General features: G+C 56.1%; 1 protein-coding gene across 1 annotated transcript in view; it reads right to left on the minus strand.

Moving 5' to 3' along the window:
• The window catches only part of TMEM132E (transmembrane protein 132E), a 55,802-nt gene extending 53,187 nt beyond the window's left edge, over positions 1-2,615 (minus strand). The window contains exon 1 of the mRNA XM_072747719.1: positions 1,738-2,615. Coding sequence (XP_072603820.1) covers positions 1,738-1,804 — 67 coding nt within the window. The 5' untranslated portion in view covers positions 1,805-2,615. The remainder of the gene's footprint in view (positions 1-1,737) is intronic.
• Positions 2,616-23,647: the final 21,032 nt, after the last annotated feature.

Here is a 23,647-nt window from a genome sequence, read left to right on the forward strand (position 1 = left end):
CAGAGAGGGGCAGAACCACGCCCAGAGCCAGGCCTGAGCTCAGTTTCGTCCTGCTAGGCGGCCAGACTCCAAGCTCACTGGGGCCGGGTCACAGGCGAACCCCGGCAGCTCCAGGTCGCAGACAAGCGGAGCCCACCGCCCCACCTGCTCCCGGCCCTCAGCCTGGCACACGGAGCCCAGATCTCTGGTTCCCAGCTGCATTACCCCTGCCCCCCACCCCCACCCCCCCGCCCTGCCCATTCTTCCGATAAAGCACTGAGGTTGGCAGTGTCTGGTGAACTGAACTCAAACAGCTCCCGCCCGGAGTCACCCCCCAAGCCGGGAAGGACCAATCCACTCTGGAGGGAGGTCGGTCGGTTCCCCACCCCCTCCTAACCCCAGGACCCCGGATTCCCGGAGCCGATTCCTTTCCTTATTCTTCCAACCTTGAGAACGCGCCTTGGTGAGGATGGGAGGCAGCTGGTTTGAGGCGGTGGGCGCGCTCAAGGGGAGCCTGGGCAGGCTCCTCAGGACTGGGCAGACGTGGGGGAAAGCTGAGCACGACATACCGAGGGTCTTCCGTCCACGCGGAGAGCCTACTGCCCTCTCCATCCAGCCTGTCCAGGCTCACCCCTCAGTACGGAGCAACAAAGCCCTCCCCGAACCCCCCTCCCCGCCGCCGTTTAGGGGAACTGTGTCCCAGGTCTGCCGGTTTCAGGGTGGGTGGGGGCAGAGGGCCTCTCTCCGCCATCCTCCTCCTCCACCCCAGGTCTCTCCCTCCCCACTCGGTCCGCGCCCCTCGCCTCCTGGAGCGCCTCCCGCTTGCAGAAGGCCCGCTGCAGCCTCCTCCCGTCGGACCGGAGTTGTCACCCGGGGGGGGGGGGGGCGTTCAGAGACCCTCGGTCCCCCGCCCGCACCCCGCCGTCCCGCCGCCAAAGCGCGCCAAGCCCGGCCCCTCCCTCCCCCACCCCTTACCGCGGAGCCCGGGGCGAGCCTAGGGAGCAGACGCAACAGATTGCAGAACGGAGAGCGCGGGGCCCGCTCCCTCCGCCCGCTCCCTCCGCCCGCTCCCTCCGCGCGCCGCCCGCCGCCCGCCGCCCGCTCCCGCCGCCCGCTCCCGCCGCCCGCCGCCCGGCCTGCGCCCGTGGCCGACCCCCGCCCTCCGGGCTCGGCTAAGCCGGCCATTTAGATGCAGCTCGCAGGACGGCGGGAGGCGGGAGGCGGGAGGCGGGAGGCGGGAGGCGGGAGGCGGGCAGCGAGCCGCCGCGGCTCCCGGCCCCCTGGCCGCCCACCTCCCTCCCCGAGGACCGCCGCAGGAAGCGAGGCGCCGGGCGGAGGAGACCCGGTCCCCGCGGACCCGCACCCGCACCCGCACCCGCACCCGCCCGGTCCCGCCGGCTGCGGGGGTGGGAGTGGGAAGGAGCGCGGCCCGGGCGCGATCGAGCCGATCCCTGGGGTCCCCCGCAGATTTCGTGGGCGGACACGCCCCCAGACTCCCGGGTCTGGACCCTTCCTCCGGGCCAGGGAAGGACCGGGCACCCCCCTCCCCTCCCCTCTCCGGGTCCGGGCTCGGGCCCCAGGGCGGGGCTCGCAGCCTCCGCTCCCGCCGGGGGGCTGGGGGTGCTGGAGGCAACTCGGCTGTAGCCCGAGAGGCCGGGCTGCGAGTCCGGGGCCGGGGGCTCGCCTTCGCCCGTCTCTCCGTGCCCCTCCAGCGGCGCCCGCCGCATCCTCGCCCCCGGTCCGCGCCGCGACACTTACCGTGGGCGAGCAGCGCCGAGAGGCAGAGCAGGGCGGCGCCGCCGCGGCCCGGCATCCCTGGGGCCATGGCTGAGGAGCGAGCGGGAAGGGGCCGAGGGGGCAGCGGTCGCCGACGACTTGGCCCCGGCCGGGCTCGGTCACCTCCAACTCGGGGCGGCCGTGGCGCCCGAGGGTCTCCGCCGGAGCTGCGGGGGCAGGGAGCGCAATTCGGGGGCACTTTGAGGGGAGGGGGCGTCCCAGGCGCCGCCGGCTACACCCTCGGAGCTGGTAGGGGCGCAGCTCCGGGCGGGAGGAGCCTCCACCTCCCCGGGCGGGTGCCCCCTGCAGGATCTGCGCGGCGAGGGGGGAGCCGCACGTGCGGTCCCGGAGCCCAGCGGCCACCGGCGCCTCGGGGACTGCCTAGAGGCGAGAGCTGGGTCCCCCAGCCCCGAGGCCCAGCTCGAATCCGAACTCGCTCGAGGGTGCAGATTCCCGACGCAAGCCCCAGTTCCTCCGGCTTCGGTGGCAACCCCACATAGACAGCAGCTCGGCTTCCTTCCTCCGGGCGCCCCGCAGCAGCCCCAGCATAAAAATCCCACGTCAGGTGCAAATGAATGACTTCTTTCGCCAAGAAAGAGAAAATCCAGGCAACTTTAATCCATCTGGAGCAGGAAAAGTTTCCGTGCAGCGCAGAGACCGGCGACGCGGGTCGCCACCACCCCAGGCGACGCCGGGACGGGATGCGCGAGGCGGGCGGCCGGCGGCTCGTCCCCTCGCAGAGCTCGCGGCTCGGCTCCAGCGCGCTCTCTCCAGCCTCGACCGGGGCCCGGGCTCCACGCAGGCTGGCTCGGCGCCGCCGGCCCGGGCAGCGGCTCGGCGGCTGGGGCGAGGCTGGTGCGGCTCGCAGGAGCGGGGCAGGGGACCCCCGGCCAGCGCCCGCCGCGCGCCCTCCCCGCGCCGGCAGCCTCTCCAGCCGCCCGGCCGCCGCCGCAGTCGCAGGGCGAGGGGCTCGGGCGGTCGGCGGCGGCTCCGGGCCGCCCCCTCTCCTCCCGGGGTCGCGCTGCCTCGGCAGAGGGGCGCGCGGCTCCGCCTCGCTCCTCGCCTTCCCGGGGGGGGGGGGGGGCTGCACAAACCTTGAACTTTTGCGGGGTTCAGAGTCTCCGACGTCCCCTTCCCCCCGCCGCCCCCGCCCGGCCCCCGGACGCCCGCCCGCTCGCTGCCGTGGTGCGGCTGGGCATCGGCTCGCCGGGCCCGGAGTCAGTTTGGGCGAGCCGAGCGCCTGGCCGGCCCGGGCTGCGGGCGGCGAGACCCGGGCGCCCGCGCAGCCCGCGGCCAGGGGGGCGGCAGCTCGTGCCTAGGGGGCCGGGCGGGGAGGAGGTGCCGGCAGCGGGGCCGGCTGCCCATGGACGTGTGCGCGGGGAGAAGGATCAGGGAGCGAGAGGCGGGAGGAGGTGGGGAGAGCCACGGTTGCACGAAGCCGCCGCCGCCGCTGCCTCCTCGGCGATCGCGCCGGCTGCTCCGCCGTAAATGACTCGAGAGAGACACACACTCGCGCCCGCCCTCCTCCCCCGTCCGGGACGCAGCGCCCACCCCGGCAGCAGCGGGCGCCGAGCCGGGCGCGCTCCCCCCCCCCCGTGCCCGTGGTCACGTGGCCCGGAGCGCGCGGCCCACGACTCGCGCGCCTCGGAGACCCCCCCACGCCGCCCCCCGGTCCACGTGTCCATTCCGCATTCCCGGCCTGGGGGCGCGCGCGGCTCCTCGGTGAGGCGCGGGCAGCGGCCGACCTCGCGATTCCGCTCGCCTCTCTCTCAGGCTTTATTTTCCTCCGGGTCGTAGGCTGGCCCCGGGGCCCGAGCGGGGCCGGCGGCTGCGGCGGCTGCATGTGCCCGCGTGGACACCACCGCAGCCGCCACGGCCCTTCTCGGAGGACGCGCGCCCCTCGCCGGGCGCGGGAGGTGCTCTAGGGCCGCTCCCCGAGGCGCGCGTGGGGGGCACCCTACCCCCACCCCAGTCTGCGCGGGGCTCTCCGGGGCGCCGGGTGGGAACCGGCCGAGCCGCCGCGCCCAGCCCCTCCGCCGCGCGGGGAGCTCGGGGCTCAGCCCGGTCCGGGATGGACCCCGGGCGCAGCTGGGGGTGGGGGCGGACAGGAGGGACGTGCCACCCTACAGGTTGTTTTGCAGGCCTTTACGGAGACGAGGGGGTGGGGGAGGGGGAGGGGGAGGGGTGGGGGAGGGGAACTGCCCCTCGGGCACCCTCGCCCGGCACCCGCTCCCGGGGGGGGGCGTTCTCTACACCGGCAGGCCGGTTCCCTTGGAGCGCAACCCCGGCCAGACCCGACAAGTCAGCCGTCAGCCGTCAGCCGGGCGTTCGATCCATGGCAGTGACTTCATAGCATCCTGGGGTATCGCGCCCCAGCCCCCGGGGCCGCATCTGATCCCACTCAACTCGGGAGGGACAGACAGGGTCTTCAGTCCTGTGGACACGGCTCCTACGGGGCTGGGGGGAAGTGGCCACAGATCTTGGGGGTCACCCCTCCGTACTTCTGCTCTCAACCAGTCTGAGAGTGTGGGGTGAGGTAGGTCAGAGCAAGGCCAGCGGGGTGCTCAGCTTCTGTCCCCCAGGTACCTGACTCTGCCCTAGACTTCTTGACCCTGTGAGTTTCCTGTTCGTCCAGGAAAGTGACATTTTCCTTTTGGAAGATGGGCTTGGACCCTTTCCTGAAAGCCGCCTTCCTCCCTGGCTGCCGGCTCTTGCTGCCTCAGCTTAGCACTGGGGCCGGTGGAGAACCGCGCTCGCCCCTCCCCCACGCCCACATCTGTCTGGAGCTCTGAGGTGCAGCTAGGGAGGGCTGGCCGGGCTCTGGGAGGCCCTCGGGATGGAAGGTGCTGGATTCATCAAGGAAGATGATTCTCATTAGGCCCCTAATGCCTGATGGCAATTAATGTCACCCAGGGGCTTATTAACCATCCCACTGAGAGGCAGGCCAGCAATCCGGGCTCTGTGTGTGGGAGAAAGAGGGATAGAAGCCACCTTCTGAGACAAGAGGGCTCCAGGAAGAGGAGGAAGGAAGCAGGAAGGACTTCCATCCCTTCCCACCCCACCCCCCAACTGGAAGGGGCACAGGGCCTGTACGTCATAAGTCTAGAGGAGAGACACAAGTTTGCTTTTCTGAGCTGAGGACCCACTGCCCCCAGTGATGTGCACCAAGCTGTCCTCCACAGGTGGTCATGGCTGGCATGGATCAGCAGTTTCAGGCCACTCTCCCGGCCTTCTCTGGAAACTGAACACAGTGTTCTGGTTCTTCTCTCTACCCTTCTCTCCACCCCGCTCCTCAGCTCTTAGAAGAAGCGAAAATAAGCCCCCCCCCCCCCCCCACACACACACCTGTGTCCTTTCACAGCACCTTGGTGAATGTCTCCAACGTCACAGACACTACTCACAACAGGGAGCAGGGTAGACCTAGCCCATCCCCGTGGAACTTACATTCTAGAGGGGAAGACAAATGGTAAGCTGACATGGATTACCACTGTGAGAAGTAATAGGGCAGCATGCATTTTTGCTCCTCTTATGTATGGAGGAGACTGAGGCCCAGGGTCAGAAAAAGTAGAGGGCAGCCTGCTGTGTAATTTCAGTCCCAGGTTCTCCTGCCACCCCCTACGTGGATCTAGCCTTCACGGACCAGAAGCTGCCTGCCCGGGCCACATGTCTGATTATCCTCTGTTGCTCCAAATGCCAGATCGGCCTCCTGGCCCTAGGGAAGCAAAGGGCTGCTGACAGCCCACCTAGGGGGTCAAGTGCCCAAATTACTCCAACCCCAGTGCCCCATGGGCCTGTTACTCTTGATGATGCCAGTTCTAGGACTCGGGAAGGAAGTGGTTGGCATGAAGTAGACATAGCCAGCTGCCCCAACTATTCCAACCCCGTATGTCATTTACCTGGAAAGGGACTCATATCTTTCCACAGACCTATTCTAAACACCCCCACAGGCAGACCTGACCTCACCCATGAGGCCTACTCATAGAGCCCAACTCATGGAACCTGGGGAAGAGGTCAGAGGAGCAAACCCAAGGGGATCCCAGCCTGGAGAAAGGGCCTGGCATATACTTACTCTTTTGTCCCAAATCTTACTCATTCGGGTGATGGCATCTCCTTTCTGCTGTTCCCATTTTGTTCGGGGCCAAGTATCTTTCCAGCCAGAGGACCGGCAGTGGTTGGGGGTTTCCTAGAACCCCAGCTCCTGGATGGTGCCTAGAAAAGCCCCAGTCTCCTGTCATGCAGCCAGAAAGCAAGCTGGGCTCTGTGTTAGGTCCCTGTGCTCTGCATGGGAGTCTATGAAGGACCCAGGCTGAAACTGGCATCTGCTTCCTCCACTGTTCCACCTGCCACCATGGCGGACCTGATGACATCTGCCCTGTCAGCATGTCCCAGTTTTTCAGGATGCCTGCCAACTGGAGAAGATAGGACAGGCCAATATGGGGCTTCACTAAGGGGGGACGCACCATTTGTGGGGAGTTCCTGGGATTCCCCTAGAATCCTGCTGGCACAGGGATCAGTGATGTCCTAAGCTAGGCCTCTCATTTTACAGCTGCAAAAACAGAGGTCATTCAGTTCATTCATTTTCTTATATTAATTAATTAATTCAGTCATCTTATTAAATACTGTGACTTTTTTTTTTTTTTTTTTTTTTGAGCTCTAATTATGTGTGAAGCATTGTGCTAGGTCCTGGAACACATAGGTTGGATAAGAGAGACCAGAGCCAGATGGGGAAGTTCAAGAGCTTAGTTCTACAAACCCATATTGAGTGCCTGGTCATATTAATAGCTAACATTTACTGAGTGTTTCTGATATATCAGGCATCATGCTGGGCATTTTGCATACATTATCTGGGTGCTCACTACAGCCCTGTTAAGTAGATGCTATTATTATTGCTATTTTCCAGAGGAGGAACTTGAGGCTCAGAGAAGGTAAGTGTCTTGCCTAGGCTCACACAGCAAAGAAATAGCTGAGCCCCAGTTCGGTATGTAACCCACTTAACCACTCTTACTGTGAGGTGTAAGTTCTCACGCTTCCATATAACAATGGTATTGCCTCTGGCTGGAGAAGTCTTGGTCCCGTGGGGGCGCCAGGCACAAACAGGCCATTCAGTGCTCAGAGGGCAATGCTGTGGAGGCCAGCTCAGGGGCTCTGGGGGCACTGGAGCCTCTGATGAGAGGGCAGTGTTCTCTCCACAGCACCATGCTACTACTAATTCCCCAGTTTGAATCCTCTGCCCCAGTCAGGCCAGGCCAGCCAGCATCATCACCAGGGATGTCCTCCGCCTTGCAGGCTTATTCTCCTCCACACACACCTTGGCTGGCACTGTGCCCCTGCCTCATTACCACTCTTCTTCACCACTTAAAACGCTGCCCATCTTAACATGTCCACTCAGGGACTTCCAATATGAAGTCCTCCTAGATTCAGAGTGATATGGTTGCATGGCTTCATGAGCAAAAAGGAACACACAGACGGTATGGAATCAGCCGAGGTCCAAATCCTAGCTGTATTACCCTCTGCTCCGTTTCTCTCTGTGTCCTGAGCAACCAGTCATTACTACACAGTTAATCCACTCCCCCACCCTGGGATGTGGTCATGTTCTCAATTAGGATTATGATTAGAATCCACTGCCTTCCTATTTTATAGATAAGAAACCCGAGGCCCAGAGAGAGATAGCCACTGGCCCAAGGTCACACAGCCAGTTCTTGATAGATAGAAATAAAATCCCATGCAAGGTTAGGCCTGGCTCCCTGCCCCCACGGTATGGCCATCACCAAAGTTTTACCACCTGTCTCAGTCCCGCTGTGGCCTTGGGAACCAGTCTTCTCTTTGATGGAGAGAATGAAGCTCCCCAGGTCATTATTTTGGGGGTTAATCCCTGATTCGGTTCAGCTCAGGCCTTGGATTCAGTCTAGTAACTGCATTTACATACTCTTTCACTCATTCCGGCTCACTTTAGATACCTCTTCCTCTCTGAAGCCTTCCCCGACGCTGCACACACTCGTCCTTATTCTGTGCCCCTAGAGGGTCTTGTCATGAATCTAAGCAGGCATGGCATTGTGTCGATGTGCTCTGTCCTCCTATAAAAGGGAGACCCAGGAAGGCAGGCACCATGTATCTGTTGTCCTCATTATATGCCCCTGGAGTGGCATCTGTTGGGTACACAGTTAGTGGCTATTGAATAAATGAATTATTGACTACCTACTATGTGTCTGGAGCTAAGCTAGCTGAATAAAATGGTCTCTAGAGAGAGAGAGAGAGAGAGAGAGAGAGAGAGAGCTGAATAACATGAGCTCAGAGAACTCACCATTGTTGGAAAAGCTAAGTGGGCAGACATAGGGATTATGAAGCAGGGTAGCTGGGAGTGTTTCCAGAGAGGAAAGGACAGGCGCTGTGGGGGCTGGAATGAAGGGCCTCTAGCTTAAGTCTTGGGTGTTGCAGGAAAAGGGAGAGGGCTTCCTGGAGGAGGTGAGCTTTGAGCTGCTCTGAAGAAAGACCAGCTGAAGTGTGCCAGGAAAGCGGGGGAGGGGAGACAGGAGAGAAGGCTGCTGCAGGAAGAGAGTGCAGCTTTCCTAAGGGCCTGGAACCAGGAGGTGGGGGTATGGGGAGGATAGAGTGTGATGGGGATACAACAGGGCTGGAGCCCTGGGAGCTGGAGTGGCACTGGAGAGGGAGGCTGGAGAGGCAAGAGGACACACAAAGGCATATGCCTGTGATGACACACACTCCCATGTTATTACATTCAGTTACATACAACTTCACATGTACACGGGCAAAGACACTCAAATACTGATAAAGCATCTGAACAGTGCATCGGTGTGCACAGTCCCACACAAGCATGCACACACATCCCAACTCTGCAAAATGAGTTGCCCCCTGAACCATCTGTTTACAGAAGCATCTAGCTGCATTTCCCTAGAGCACTCCACCCTTGGTTCCTCGTCAGGCAGCACACTCCTCCAACCCCCACCCTCTGCCAGCCCTGACTCTAGCTGTCCTCCTCCCCTTCCTCCCTCGGGCACACACTGACAGTAAGCTGGGACCACCCCTTGGGCACCCGGCCAAGGGAGGATTTGGACTCTGGCCATGTGGGCTGGGCTCTGCTCTCCCATCTTTTCCTCCCTACCCCCCACACAGCTTCACTTAATTCCAAAGGCAAAGCTCTGATCAAATGTGAAGCAGAGAAATAGCCAGAACCAGGGAGAGAGAGAGAAAGAGAGAGAGAGAGAAATTCAGTGAGCAAGCACACTGTCTTTGCCACGGCCCAGCAGCTGAATGGCAGTAAACTCTTGGTTTTCCTACAACTTACTCAACTTCTCTTTTGTTGGCCAACTCGGCTGCCAGGTGCAGGTGGAAGAGGAAGAGCCAGGGGCCCGGCTTCTCTGCTGACCCTCCCAAACCGCTGTGATGCCACAGAGTCATCGAGCCAGCTCTGCCAGGCTGCTGGGCTTGGCAGTGCCCAGGACTCCTGCTCTGGGTGGAGGATGCCAGGCTGGACTGCTGGGGACGCTGAGATGGGAAGCCAGGTCTGCCAAGGACCAGCGAGGAGGTTCCAACACCTTAGGCTTGTACGGCTGTTCCAGATGACCTGGGAAGTCGGTGAGCCTTACAAGTGGGGACAGGAGACCCAGAGCCGTGGGCAACCCACTTGACTTCTCCCACAAGGAACTCGAGGATCCAAACTAAAGTTTTCCTTCCCAGTCCCTTAGGATGTGAATCCTTGGTTTAGTTTCCCACCCCACCCCAAATCTGATTCTCAGCTTCCTTCTGTCCCATTCTTGCTAGAAGGCCAGCTACGGTGCCCCCACCGCCTTTGGATTAATTGCAAATTTCCCAGACTTGCTTTTAGCGCTCAACACACACCCGCACCTCACCTGTAGCCACTCTCCCCTCTAATATTAGCTGTATGCTTCTCTGCCTTGGGGCACTTTGCCTGCTCTTCTCCCGGCTTGGAATACTATTTCCTCCTTCCCCACCTCCTCGTGGTGCCTTTCCTGCAAAGACCTTACTCCTCACTCCAGATGGAATCAATCACTGTCTGCCCTGTAGTTAGGATTCACCTGATCTCTTAGCTTCCCCTATTGGCTCATAAAATCCTTAAGGACAATGATTACGTCTTATTCATCTGTAAGTCGCCCACAACTCCAAGCATAGTTCCATATGTGCGTTTAATGTTCGATAAATGTTTCGTGAACAAGCGAATGACTGAATACATGAAGGGCAGAGGGGTAATGGCTCAGGAGCTTCCTACCCATCACCTCTTTGAATCCTCGCAATGATTCTGAGCGGTACGCAAATCTCCATTGGGTGATGAGGAAGCTGAGGCCCAGAGAGGCAAAGTAACTTGTTCACAATTACACAGCTTAGAAAGTGGAGGAGCCGAGGCTCAATTCCAAGTCTGTCTACTCCTGTGTTCTTTTCATCTGCTCAGAGCACATCGATTATAAATGTCCTCTGAGGCTGATCTCCCCAGGGCTTCTGGTGCTTACCTCAAAATCCATCAGCATGGGGCCTCGAAGAGAGTCTAGGGTGACTGCAGTGTCTTCTTCGCTTGGACACCTCCTTCCCTCCTCGGGCTAAGTGAAGGCATCCATGTTTCCAGCTCACCACTGGTCTTTCAGATCAGATCCTCCTGGGGCAGCTACCAGGGGCTGTCTAGTGGATGGTTAGGCACCTAATTCCTGGAGCCACACTGCCTGGGTTCAAATCCCAGCTCTGCTGTCCACTAGCTGTGTGACCTTGGGCTACTTACTTAACCTCTCTGTGCTCAGTTCCCCATCCCTAAAATGAGGATCTTGATAATACCTACCTTGCAGTGTTACAAAGCCCTTTGGAGCAGTGACTGGCTCGAGGTAAACCGCGTATTTGCTATCACTACTATCCACACCATGTTCCTCCTCTGAGATGCAGGCCCCAGAGGGCTTGCCTTCTCCCTTTCCCTTCTGAGAAGAGTGGTCTCCGTTTTTCCCCGTGTGTTCTTGACGGCCCCTCTAAACTCTCTAGGCCTCCTCTGTGAGATAAGGAAGCAAAATTGGTCAGGGAGGACGGCTCCAAGGAAAGCCAAATCAAAGTGACTTTTGTGGTGACAAATGCTTAATAATAACTTTACAAATCCAGTCGAATTACTATGAATAACAACCTCTTTTTTTTTTTTCTTGTATGGATACAGCTCCCGTCTCCCAGAGAGCACACAGCTACAACCCTGAAATCCACCCAAAAGAATCATTACCGGGAAAACAAGCTAAAAATAACCCCAAAGGAAGCAGTGCCAGCTCAGAAGCAGTTCTTTGGGGGTAGGGGGCTGTCCATGGGACTGTTCTGTTGCCTCTGGGGTAGTAGAGTAGAATTCTCAAATCTGGAATTGTTTTGGGAGGTAGGGCCTATGTCCCTGTCCCCACAGCCTAGGCCCCTAGGTCATCTTCAGTGATGATCTAGGCCTCTGGCAGCCTGCCATCTTTGGGTGACCCAAGGGCGGGGGGGGGGGGGGGGGCTGTGGCATGTTGGAGCCCTGCTTCTGCTTCCCACTGCTGGCTTGGTTACTACCTCGTGGGACCTGGCTTCCCTTTTCCCCTCAAGAGCTGGGGTCCCTGAGCGGGTGAGGCTGACTCTCTCCCCTATCCTGTGAGTCGGTCTGACCCAGATGCAGCTGTGCACCACTGAGGGGCTCCCTGTGCCAGACAGCCTCACTGCTTTCTCCTCAAAGCAGATCCCATTTTTCCAGGTAAAAAAAAAGAGAGAGGCTGAGTCACTGGTTCAAGGACGCACAGAAAGGAAAGCACAGAGTTGCAATTTGAACTCAGGCAGGTCTGCCTAATGCCAAAGATGAGAAACGTTCCTTTAGGAAGCCCTGAGCTGAGGGCTCTTCTTCTCCAGGGCCCGCGTGGTGGGGGCTCAGGGGGGCACTCAGAATGTGGCAGAGATCATGTCTGCCATTCAGATGGCATTTCCCAAGGCAGGTGCTTGGTCTCTGCTCTGCCATCAGGAGGGAGCTGTGTTCCCCTTTAGGCCTGGGGAGACCCCTAGGCAGGGGCCGTGGCTCTCAGGGCTTCCAGGTAGGTAAAGGTAGGGCTATGTCTCCCTTTCTAGGAAGAGGGTTCCCAAGGCCAGGACTCCGAGCTCAGTCTGGCACTTCCTCAGAAAAGACGGTCTCCTGTCAACCTGGAAGGGGCCTTGGCACGGGCCTCTCAGCTTGAGAGCTGCGTCCAGGAAGGGCTAAAGTTGCCCCATCGGGCAACTCCCTTCAGACCTTCTCCCTTTCCCCTTGCTTGCCACTTCCTTGAGATTCCAGAGTTCTTGGCTGACTGGTGATTTCCCAGCTAACGAGAAGGGCAGAGGCATAAACATGGGGCTCCCCTTGGTGGGGGCCCGGGAGTGTTCTCCTCCTCCCAGGGAGATGGATGCTCGTCCCTGGGAAGGCTGATGGCTTCTCTTCCTCAGAGTGCTGCAGTCCTCTTGATTGAAATGTGTCCCTGTGGTGATGAGGCCGGCTCTGGGCATAGGGGCTGCTGGTCCCCCCACCTGGCCTGCGGGCTCCGTCCGTCTGGGGAAGATAGATGACGTTATTCCAAGCCGAGATGATGCAACCAAGGTCAGAGTGAAGTGTTTAATTGGAATGTCAGGGGCCGGGGCCTGGCTCTGCCGGGGTGATTGATTCCCTGGCCGTGCTTGTCAGAGGCACAGCCGTGGCAGGGGGAGGAGGTGTGGGCAGCGTGTGAGCGTGTGACCCTGGGGAGGCCAGGGGGGTGGGGGGCTGCCAGCCCCAGCCACTCTGCAGTGAGGGCAACCAGTGCACCTCTGCATCCAGCAGAGGCTATGTCTCCTGCAAAAGAGAAACTGAGGCACGAGGAGAGAGGGTGATATAATGGGAAGGATTACTGGATGAGAATGCTGGAGCTCCAAACTTCAGCCTTCAATTCAGGCTGAAAGCTCTGTCTCCCTTCCTTTCTCAATCCTTCCTAGTTTCCTGATGGGTCCTGAGCCCTCCCTGTGCTAAGAGAAGGGCCAAGGAAGAGGGTGTGGTTTTCTCCGGACACAGACGTAACACACCCATCCTACAGCCTCCCCTGCCAAGGACTGGCAGAGTGGCAACAGAGTTTAGAAGCCATTGACCCATTGATATCTGTACCAGCGGGAAAATCTTTCGTGGTTTCCAGAGATTAAGTAGTCACTGCCGCGTGGCAGAAACTGAAGCAGAAGGCGGGGCTTGCGGCCACCCCATGAGCAGTCTTCTTACAGGCCATGGTGGTTCCGTCCCAGGAGTCGAGGAAGAGCCTTGGGTGGGGAGCAGGGAGCTCCTTTGTCCTGCCTCCTGTCTTAGAAAGCTGACTGCCGGGCAGTGCTGGATGGAAGGAGGCCAAGGCTGAGTTGCTCACTCTCCTTGCCTGGGTGTAGCAGTGAGTCCAGAGAAAGAACTGACTGGGGAGGTAGCCAGGGAAGAGGAGCTGAGGCTACAGAGGGAGAGGTGACATTTGGGCTTGGGATAGAGTGGCGTCTGCAGAGGAGAGGCTGGAGGAAATGGGAAGGCTGAAGGTCTGGAGCCTAGACCTGCAGTTAGGGGAAGTTGGGATTGTAGGCCCAGGGGCAGAGAGGGGAGAGAAGTCCCTGGGTGTGAGGTGGAGGGCGGCTGCTATCTCAGAAGCACATCCACTGGTTTATATCTCAGTAACAGAAGGCTGGATCCAGGGCGTTACATTTTGTTACTGTACATTTTGTTTGATCACCACAGTCACCATCACATATCACAGTGGTCATCTTCACCACAGCTTGCATCACCACCATCACCATCATCACCATCACCACCACCACCACCATCACCAGGGTTTTCGTTATCACCAATCATCAACCTTGTCCATATCCTGCCTTCCATTACTGCCTGATGCTTTACAATTTATTCCAAAGCACTTCCATATCCTTGCTCTAATGAGAAATTAATCAGAGGCTTGTGAAGTGGGCTGGGTTGCTCTGATTATCTCCTCCATTTCACTGCAGAGGAGACTGAGGCTGTGACGGTAAGTGACATGACCAAGGTTGGACAGCATGCTCACAGACCAGCTGTTGCTAGAACTGAGTTTTTGTCCACTGGCCCAAACTCTTCTTACTCCACCTTGCTGCTGTGGGGTCACCATTACCTTCTCTCTCCTGCACATCCTGCTCCTACTTGGTTTCAGCCTGAACTGGCTATGAAGACTCTGGCTTAGGTGGATACCTACGGGTATGCCCCTTCCCCCTGTTGGGCCCCAATTCCCTCATTTCCACAAGTACATTTTGGGTCTGATAAAGTCTAAAGCCTCTTTCTACCTGTTAGTCAGTGATGGTGCCACAGAATAAGAGAAAGAGATAGAAAAAGACAGTGACCTGGAGACATAGACACACATAGACCAAGATGGCCAGAGAGACGTAGGCAGACCCAGCTTGGAGACTCATTAAGATCCAAGAAGATATAGGAATAGAGACAGAGACAGGAAGCAGGACAGGGACTGGGGACACAGCAGAGGAGATTCAGGAAGCCAGAGCCTGGGAGGAAAAGCCTGATGAAGCAGCTACTGCTCTGTGTGGTGGTCTCTATGCCGCGACCCTGCCGTGTTTCAGAGCGAGAGCCACCTAAGGAAAGGACAGCCAGTGCAGCTCAAGGTGCTCCGGAAGGGCTGTGGCTGTGTGGGCAACCCCTGCTGCTGGTGTGTCTGTGTGCCTCCCTGAGTGTGGAGTTGCAGCTTCAAAATTCCTGGACACCAGGAAGGAGGTTGGGAGTCCTCGCACAGCTTTCTACCTTCTTGTAGCCTGGCCCTTGTGGCCAGGAGGTTGCTAGTTTGGCTACCTCTTCCCATGTCCCAGGGAGTCCCGAAAAATGGGATGTGGTAACAGTAGGCTGTGTATATAAGGGAGCTGGGGTGGGGACCGGTAGGGGCTCCCCACTCTCTCACACAGACTTGGGGGTGGCTTCTTACCCCTTGTGAGGCTCCATGGTCAACTTTTTGCTACAGAGGCAATGCAACACTGGACTGGACATTGGGTTCAAGCTCAGGGTAGGCACCAACTCACACAGTGATCCTGAGCAAGACTCTCGCTCCTTTTGTACTTGGAGAGGCCGGAAGAGATGAGCTCCAGCCCCCGCCAGTGTGGGGAATATACTTTATTACCTCTAACTCCCATCAGTGTGCTCCTTGCCCCAAAGTCCCTGCTTTATGGGAAGACAGGCCAGGGCTGCCTCGCCGCTGAGTGTTCCAGCAGGGCCCTCCATGGCCAAGCACTTGGTAGCGTTATTGCTCGAATCTTCCCATCGTCTGTTCAGTTCACAAATCCAGCATTATCACTTCCCCCATTTAGGACCTCTCCATGGCTTCCCGTTATGCTCAGAACAGAATCCAAGTGTTTCTATCAGGGCCTCCTGGGAACTGCTGCAGCGCTATACCTGAAGGTGATGGAGCCGTTCCCACCTCATACCTGCCCATGCCAGTCTCCTCTCTGCAGGGCCCTCATTGCAGGGGCAGCTGCAGGGCCCCCTGGGTTTTAGCTGGCTGTACCCAGGGTAGGCCTCACTCCAGGGCAGGCAGCCTGGGGCTGCAGGGACCTAGAGCACTAGAAAGAGTCCAGGAAAAGGAGGCATCCTGGCGAGCACAAGCAGAGAGGAGGCATGAAGCTAGGAGGAAGCACACGCTACAGGCGGGAGGTTTGGTTGGACCTGGACTCTGTTAGGGGGTTGCCAGCAGTCTCCAGCTCCCAGGTGTCCTACCAGTAACACCCCCAGAGGCAGAGGGAGGGATCCAGCATAGCAACACTGACACATGTTCCCTGCTTGCTTTGTACTTTTGTTTCCCCCACTCACTCCTTTCATTTGGTTTCCCACCTTATGTGGAGCCACAGAGGACTGTGTTCTTTGAATGCAACATGCTGTTGAGCTGTTTTGCACACGCTGTGCCCTTTGCCTGGAATGCCCCCTCCCAGCTGTGCCCAGGACACTCAGCCCTCAGATTTCCTCCTCTGGGAAGTTTTCCCGACCACCTCCTGACTTGCCCGCAAGGTTGAATCTCCCTCCTCTGCCTCGCAGGCCCCTGCAGTTGCCCGGTGGTGCTCCGTCTCTGTCTTCCCCGTTAGACTGAGACCTTGCCAAGGGCTGGGACCATGTCTTTCATCTCAGCATCCCCAGCTGCTGGCACAGGGCCTGGCATGCAGGCAGCATTGAAGTTGTGTTGGACAAATGAATGGCTGCAAAAGTTCCTGCGTTGACAGCAGGAATGTGGGAGGAAGACCAGATTGGGGTGGGCTGGGGCCAGAAGGTGAGTGAGGTTTGGCAGGCTGGATTTGGGCTGTCTGTGGATTTGGACATGGAGGTGCCCAGGATGAAAGGGGAACTTGGGTCTGGAGCTGGGGAGCAGGTCTGCACCTGGGGGAGATGTGGGGGATGTACATTTAGGAGCAGTAGCTGGAGCAATGGGGTACATGCACATGCTCAGGGAGAAAGAATAGAGAAGAGGGCAGCTGAGCAAGGATGGGCTGGAGGAGGACAGACTCCTCCTCTCTCCAGTTACCTGAGCTGGGGCCTGCCCACCAGTCCTTTTAGGGCCAGAGGCAGCCAGCTACATTTTGTGGAGGAGGGAGGTGCTCAGGATGAGGGGATCTATGCTGCTCAGAACATCTATGTCCCTCTCTCCAGTCCCTAGGTTGCAGTGGATGACAGTTGTCCTCATTAATGAGCATGCAGACAAGCCACTGAGATTTTCTTTGGCTCACCATCTGCCGGTAGCCAGCATCCCCCTCTCTCCTTCCACGGGTGGGCCCTACCAGTGAGGGATGGGTCAGCCTCACTACGAGGCATGATGGGACTGCAAAAACCCGGTGACAGCAGCAGATAGCCAGGGTGGAATAGACCGGGGAGGGCCAGGCTAGGCTCGGAGGCTGGGGCCAGGGTGGAGGACAGGTCTCTTCAGTGCCTTAGCCCTCGGGAGAAATAGCCACCATGTCTGTAACGCCTTCTATGTGCCAGGCATGGTGGCAGGTACAATATAGGTGCTATCTCTATGACATCTTTTCTGGCAGGGACCCTTGCCATTTTACAGACGAGTCAAACAGGCTCAGAGAGGATATGACTGTCTCATCGTCACACAGTAGGAAGTTGCAGACCCAGTGTTCAAATTCAGGCCTCTGGGACTCTATAGACCGCATCCTTCTGGAAAGTCACACTGTGAAGGAATGTTTCACAGGACTGGGCAAGCTTGCCACAGAGGCTGAATCTACCCCAGGAATTGTTGCCTTGGGATTGAGTGCACCTCGCTTTCTTCTTTGGGGTCATCCTTAGCACTGGTATGTAGTTACTGCCAGCTGTCCTCACTTCTCCTTTCCTGTATAGTAGAGTTGCACTGCCTGGTCATCTTGAGTGGGGCTCTGTGTTAGTTCTGACTCCTAACTTATAAGCAGAATTGACACCTGTCACTTCCAGGCCAAGCACAATTGCCAAAGTGAGACCCTCCATGGTAGATGACTGGCAACAGGAAAAATGTTGGCTGCTCCATCAGTCTGGGGCCCAGCGAGGCCTGGGATCAGAGTTCCCTGTTGACTGGTGATGGATATCAGTGTGAGCAAGAAATAATGCAGCTTTCAGACACTGAGATTCAGGGGTTATTTTTTACTGTGGTGTGGTGTAGCCGATTCTGACTGAGACGTACCTTTTCCTCATTTCTGTGAAGAGGCAGGTAGGCTTCCAAGGTTCTGCCCCTGTGGGCCCTGGATCATTGCTCCCTGAGAACTTCTCCAGAAGGATTGCAGGACATGTGGATGCTCCCACCAATGTTAGTTTGAGATCCTGATGCTGCCCTGAGAGCCGAATCTGAGAGCTAGCATTTCTGGGAGCTTCCCAGCTCTCTGATGCTGCCATCAACGTCTATGGCTAGCTCCAGAGATTACAGAGACTGTTCATGCTCCTGTGTATGCCCAATCTCTCTGAAGGAGACACAGCCATTCCCATTTCACAGATGGGCTGCCTGGGAGCCAGAGGGGGTAAAGGAACTTAGCTAGGCCACAGCCTCTGGGTGGATCCAGCCTCTGTGGCAAGCATGCCCAGTCCTATGAAACATTCCTTTCTGGTGTGACTTTCTGGAAGGATATGGACCCTTTGAGCAACAGACCAGGAGGTATAATTCAGAGTCTTGGCTGCATTTCTCTTGGGTTTCCCATATTGTGGACCAAGAGTAAAGCCTAGGTTCCTAGAAAAGAGTACAAACCAGAGAGGAAGTTTTCTTTTCTTTTTTTTAATGATTTTATTTATTTATTCATAGACACACACACACAGAGAGAGAGAGAGAGAGAGAGAGAGAGGCAGAGGCACAGGCAGAGGGAGAAACAAGCTCCATGCAGGGAGCCTGATGTGGGACTCCATCCAGGGTCCCCAGGATCAAACCCCGGGCTGCAGGCTGCGTTAAACTGCTGTGCCACCGGGGCTGCCCCAGAGAGGAAGTTTTCATAGTCAGTGAGGAAAGTTCCTGTAGATGGGAACAGTAGGAGTCCCAGGGGAAAAGCTGGTATCACTCAAAGGTCCTGGGGTTCATGATCAGGGTGGCTCAGGAGTGCACAGGCTGGCTGGGCAGGGCTTGCAAGACTCTGCAGTGACTATGGAGCTGCCTCCTGCTTTGCCTGAACTCGATAACTCTTTTGTGCCTCGTTTTCCTCAACCATAAATTAGAGATAATGACAGAGGCCCCTCTCCCATTGTCATTATGAGGATTACATGAGATAATATATGATATATAAGGAAAACACAACAGAACCTGGCTCTCATAAGTACAACATAAGCATCTGCTCTTGTGTTATCATCACTGTCGTCCCTCCCCCAACCCCAACCACCATTATTCTTATGACCTTGGGTAAGTCATTTCTGCCCTCTGGGCCTCAGCTTCCTTACTTATGAAATGGGGGCAGGAAGTATACGTAAGCCCTGTGATAATAACGGAGTGTATTGCATGTTCCCCATGTGTTTGGTACTGTTTCTAAGTTCACGACCTCAATTAATTTTCACTCGCCCCCTCCAACATCAGCTAGTAAATAGAACTGGGTTCTAACCCAGACAACCTGACTCCAAGGGAATCTGTTAACCACTAACCTACAAGCTTTACACCTACAGTATAAAGCCCCCAGGTGGTGGTTGCTTGTTTGTGCAAGACAGTGTGTGACATCGCTGGGTACGTCGAGAGGCTCTGATAGGTAAACTGTATTTGTAATGAAGTGCAAGCTATGCTGAGTCTGTGAGTGTTAAATGCCTGTGTGCACACATGTACCTGTGTGTGTATGTGTGTGTGTAACATGCTATTTAGTGTATGATTTTGTCTCTGGGATGGATCATGTGTATGTTCTGTGTTTGTGTTGGTCTACCTGTGATACTGCTTAATCTATGATTATTGGTCTTTGTGTGTTTAAGTCACATGTACATTTGTGGGTGTGATGCCTTGTGAGTGTGTGCAGGTGCTATTGTGTGGGCTGTATGGGCAATTGTGGATGTATCTATAATATGTGAGTTATGTGGTCTGGTTGTGTATGTGACAGAGCACTGTGTGTGAGAGAGAGAGAGAGAAAGAGAAAGAGAGAGAGAGCAAGCCAGCACACACTCTGGATGTGAGTATGTATCTGGGTGCCATGAGTGTGTATTCACATGTGCATCTGTGTGAGAACCAACAGGCTGTGTGTGTGTGTGTGTGTGTGTGTGTGTGTGGCTAATTATGTCCCTATATACAGGGTGCTGGGGTGTACTAGCATGTGTGCCAGTGGGCTGAGTGCCCTGTGTGTGTCTCTGAGAGCCAGAAGGCCGATGCTATGTGGGCTGGAGAAGCTGTGAGCTAGAGGGGTTTGAACAGGCTTCCTGGCTGGCCTAGGTCCAGCGCTCCCCTCCCAGCCTCTGCAAACACTGCCTAGCAGACGGGCTGAGTTTTTATACATGTGGAAACAGCCCTCTAAATATTTACCCGCCAGCCTGGTGGAATGGCCTGCTTCCCTTCTCTGCCTTCCCTCTATAAGCGTGAGCTCAACTCTCCTGCCACTCTACCCTCTGCCTCCCCAGGGGCTTAGCCCAGTGGCTCCTGCTGCCTCCCAGGAGCAAGATAAGGGGAACTGGAAGCCTGAGAGCAGCCCAGCTGTAGTCCGGGGTTGCTCTCATTTGCACATCTCTCATACCTGCCTCCAATCCACTCTAGTGAACAGACACACTCTTACACACTCATGGATGTGCCATTTCTGTTGACCTCACTCTCATGCTCAGGTACAGCTGATCTCATAACCTTAGCCTTGCTTGACATTCACTCCCACCTTCTTTCATATGCCTGCCCTTCACCCTCACTCTGCCCTCAGCGCTGCCCATGCCCATAGATTCAGACTCCTACTCTTCTTCCCTCTCCAGTTCTAGAAGCTTCTTCCCATACTGCTCAGCCTCCCCCACCCCACTCCGGGATGGGGAGCCTGTGGGCAGCACGGCTTCCTCAGGACCAGGAGATCCCAGCATGGACAAAGGCAAAACTCTGTCCATGGTTCTGAACCATCAGACCTCCAAGGCACTTTACCCCTCAATCTTGGGACTTCAGTGGGAACTCTTATCTAAAAGTTTTCAGGGATTCTGAAAGAATCAGTAATAGGAGGAAAAAAAGATTGCATATGCACACACATGTACACAAAAACAGAGATAAAGGGGAGACCAAGAGATAAAGGGAGGCAAAGAGGGAGAGAGACAGAAACAGACACAGAGACAGAGGAACACACACACACACAGAGGCAGACACCAGTGCAAAGTCAGAAATGCCAAGAGATTTCCAGAGAGGAAAAAAAGTGGCTTTTGTTTTGACACCGCTTTCAAACCATCCTACTTACTAAGGAGTACTATTATTTTCCTCTGGGAAGTTGGGGGAATACATGCCCCTGATTCTATCTGCTGGAACAACAACTAATTAAGGGCAACCCTCAGATGTTGCAACTCCCTTTCAGGGCTGAGTTTCATTTTAAAGGACAGGCTGGTGTAATCTTGTACTCAGATTTAGGATCTGTGATAGGACCGCAATGCCCTCCTTAATCCCAGGCTGGCATCCCGGCCAGGCACTGTCTTCCCATGCCACCCAGATGTGTTAATCCCTCACCTCCCCCACCTACCCTGGTAGATTAGGATTTTTAAGGTCAGACATCATCTGGAGGAAACAGCTCGGAACAGACAGACTCTCTGCTTGCTGCCTGACCATGTTTGACATCAAGGCATGTCGCCTGGCTCCCATCCGTCCCCTTCTCATCAAGCTGGCTTCTCCCACCCTTGTAGGTGGCTCCCATGGGTCACTTCCCTCCTTCCTCGATTTTTAGGCATCCTTCATGTGCTGGGCACTCTACTAGCCCCAGTAAACACATTTAAGCCTCACAATTACATTGGGAGGTGGTGGTTATTCCCAGTTTACAGATGAGGCAGCTGAGACACAGAGAGGTTCAGTGACTTGCCTGAGGTCCCACAGCTAGTAAGTAGTTAAGCTCGGAGTCTCACATCCTCTTTGAATAGGGTTTCCTTGAGGGTTGGGTGTGAAACATCTTCTGTTGGCGGCTCTCCAAGGGTGACACTGTGTGGTTGTGAGACAGCATGGGTTTCGAAATTAGGAGTCCTGGAGGGGACCTGGGGTTTCTAGGTGTTCTGGTGGGACCCAGCTGGGGCCTCTCAGGAGTACCTGAGAGCCAGGGAAAGGAGATGGCTGCAGCAGCCCGTCTGGGCAGGCTCAGGCTGAGTGCATTCGGTCAACCTCAGAATGCCATGGCCTCTGGCTGTAGGCGAGGGTGCCCCTGCACACAGCAGCGGAGCCTGCATGGCAGGGCGGAAGCCCAGCTAATGGCCATGTTTATAGCTCAAAGCATTATTAGCTCTTAGGAGCGCTCAGCTCTCGCTTGTTGTCAACAGCTGAGCTTATTGATTGAGTGACTTGATGTTTTTGCTTATTAAGTGCCCGGGAGTGCCGGCAGATTTGGGCCAGCCTTGGCTGTGGGGAGGACTATGTGAGCAGGGGGGAGGCCGTCTGTCTGCAAACACATACCAGCCTTGCTCATTTGTTTGGGTACATGTGTTGGGATGATGGTCCCATATGTGTTCCCGCATGGTTTCTGAGTGCAATTTTAGGAGAAAGGAACCTTGTTTTCTGTATACAGCAATCACAGCAGCCCTAAGGTGGGGTGGGGGAACTAGGATTTGGATTTGGAAGGCCTGGCTTTGAGTCCTGGCCTTATCTTTCCAAGCTGCAAGCTTGGACAAATCCCTTACTGTCTCTGAGCCTTGGCTTCCTTATCTGGAAAATGGGGATTAAAATAATACCAGCTTTGCCTACCTTTGAGATGGAGAGTTAATGAGGTATGTAGTTTGTAAACTGTAAAGTGCTACACCCATGCCAGGGAGTATAACTATTATAACTATTGTGAGCTGAGTGGTGATGCTGTAATTAGGTGTATGTTTAGGCAACAGGTTGGCAGAGTGGAAAAGGAACAAGGGGAGTCCTAGGGGATTGTAGGGAACCCCAGCTCTGAGGGACCTAGACTAGGCTTTGCAGCCCATATTTTAGGAGACTACTGAAACTGGGCACCTGAGACCTGGGTTCCAGGCCTGGCTCTGGCATCAAGCTGCTGTGCAGCCTCAGGAAAGATGGTTTCCTTCTCTGGACTTTCCCCTTTACTTATCAAAAGAAGGGCTCTAAGCTCAATAATGCCTAAGGCCCTTTTCAACTTTGCCTTTTAATGCCTAAAGGAATCACTGAGTCTTTTCCTTCCATATGTGTGGACATTGGTGAGATTTATGATATTCTGTGTCCGACATATCCTGTGTAAGTTACACTGTGTGTGTGCCCAGGGTTCAGATGCCCCCGAATTAGTGTGTATTGGCAATTTGACAGCCCCCTGCCCCCACCAGCGCCTGAACACATATGTGCTGGTGTATTTGGTCCCTGTCAAGGCAGAGGGACGTGGAAGCTAGCTGACTGCCTGGACTCCAGCAGCTAATGGGGAAAGCCCATTTTAATAGCTGATAACAAGATGGGTCCATTAAAAGAACAAATTAACTGCAAACCCAAAGATTACTTCTGTTCTGCTGGTGAAGGGCTATGGAATGCCGGCTCCATTTGTTAAATGAGCACCCCAACCCCTTGCTTCCCCAAGGGTGGCTGCCGTCTGGACAAGCCTGCCAAGCTGTCCCTAACCCTTTCTTTTCTTGTGAAAGTGCTTCTTGCCCCAGTTCAAAGCCCTGCACAGCTACCTCCTCAGTGAGGACTTCCTTGTCCTTCTGCTCTGGTCAGAGGGGGCCACCTCTGTCCTTGCTCTGAGCACCCCAGGGCTTGGCTGAATGAGGTGGAAGCTGACCTTCCCTGACTTACAGTTCAGCTCTGCATGTTTCCCACCTTTGATTCTGCTCTCCATCAGGGCAGTACCTTTCTTTTGTTTTAAACACTTGGTTGTTCCTCCATTCACACATTTAGCCAACGTGTTTTGAAGACCTACTATGTGCCAGATGGTGTGCTGGGCCCAGTGTCTGCCCTGGAAGAAGGGAACACTGGGAGGTGAACCCCTCTTGCTGTGAAGAGGGTCCTGTACAGGGGGAGGGAAGCAGAGGAAGGAGTAATAGGTCCTGCTTAGGGAGGTCACTGAAGTGACATCTGAGTAGCATCTTGAAGCATCAATGGAGTTTTTCAGGGGGGTGAGGGACTCTATGTCAAGAGAGCAGCATGAGCCTGAAAGCCTGACATGTGTACAGCTGATTTAGGAGCAGGACCTGGTGGGAGGCCCTGCCTACAGTTGGTACTCAATTAATGTTTACAGGAAAATGAAATGTTTATAATGTCTACTATGGGCCAGGCATTAGCAGGGGCTGGAATGGAAGCCTCTGCTTCCTCATCTGTGAAATGAGAATAACAATGTTGCT

Source organism: Vulpes vulpes, chromosome 2 (genome assembly GCF_048418805.1).
Source record: "Vulpes vulpes isolate BD-2025 chromosome 2, VulVul3, whole genome shotgun sequence".
Lineage (NCBI taxonomy): Eukaryota > Metazoa > Chordata > Mammalia > Carnivora > Canidae > Vulpes > Vulpes vulpes.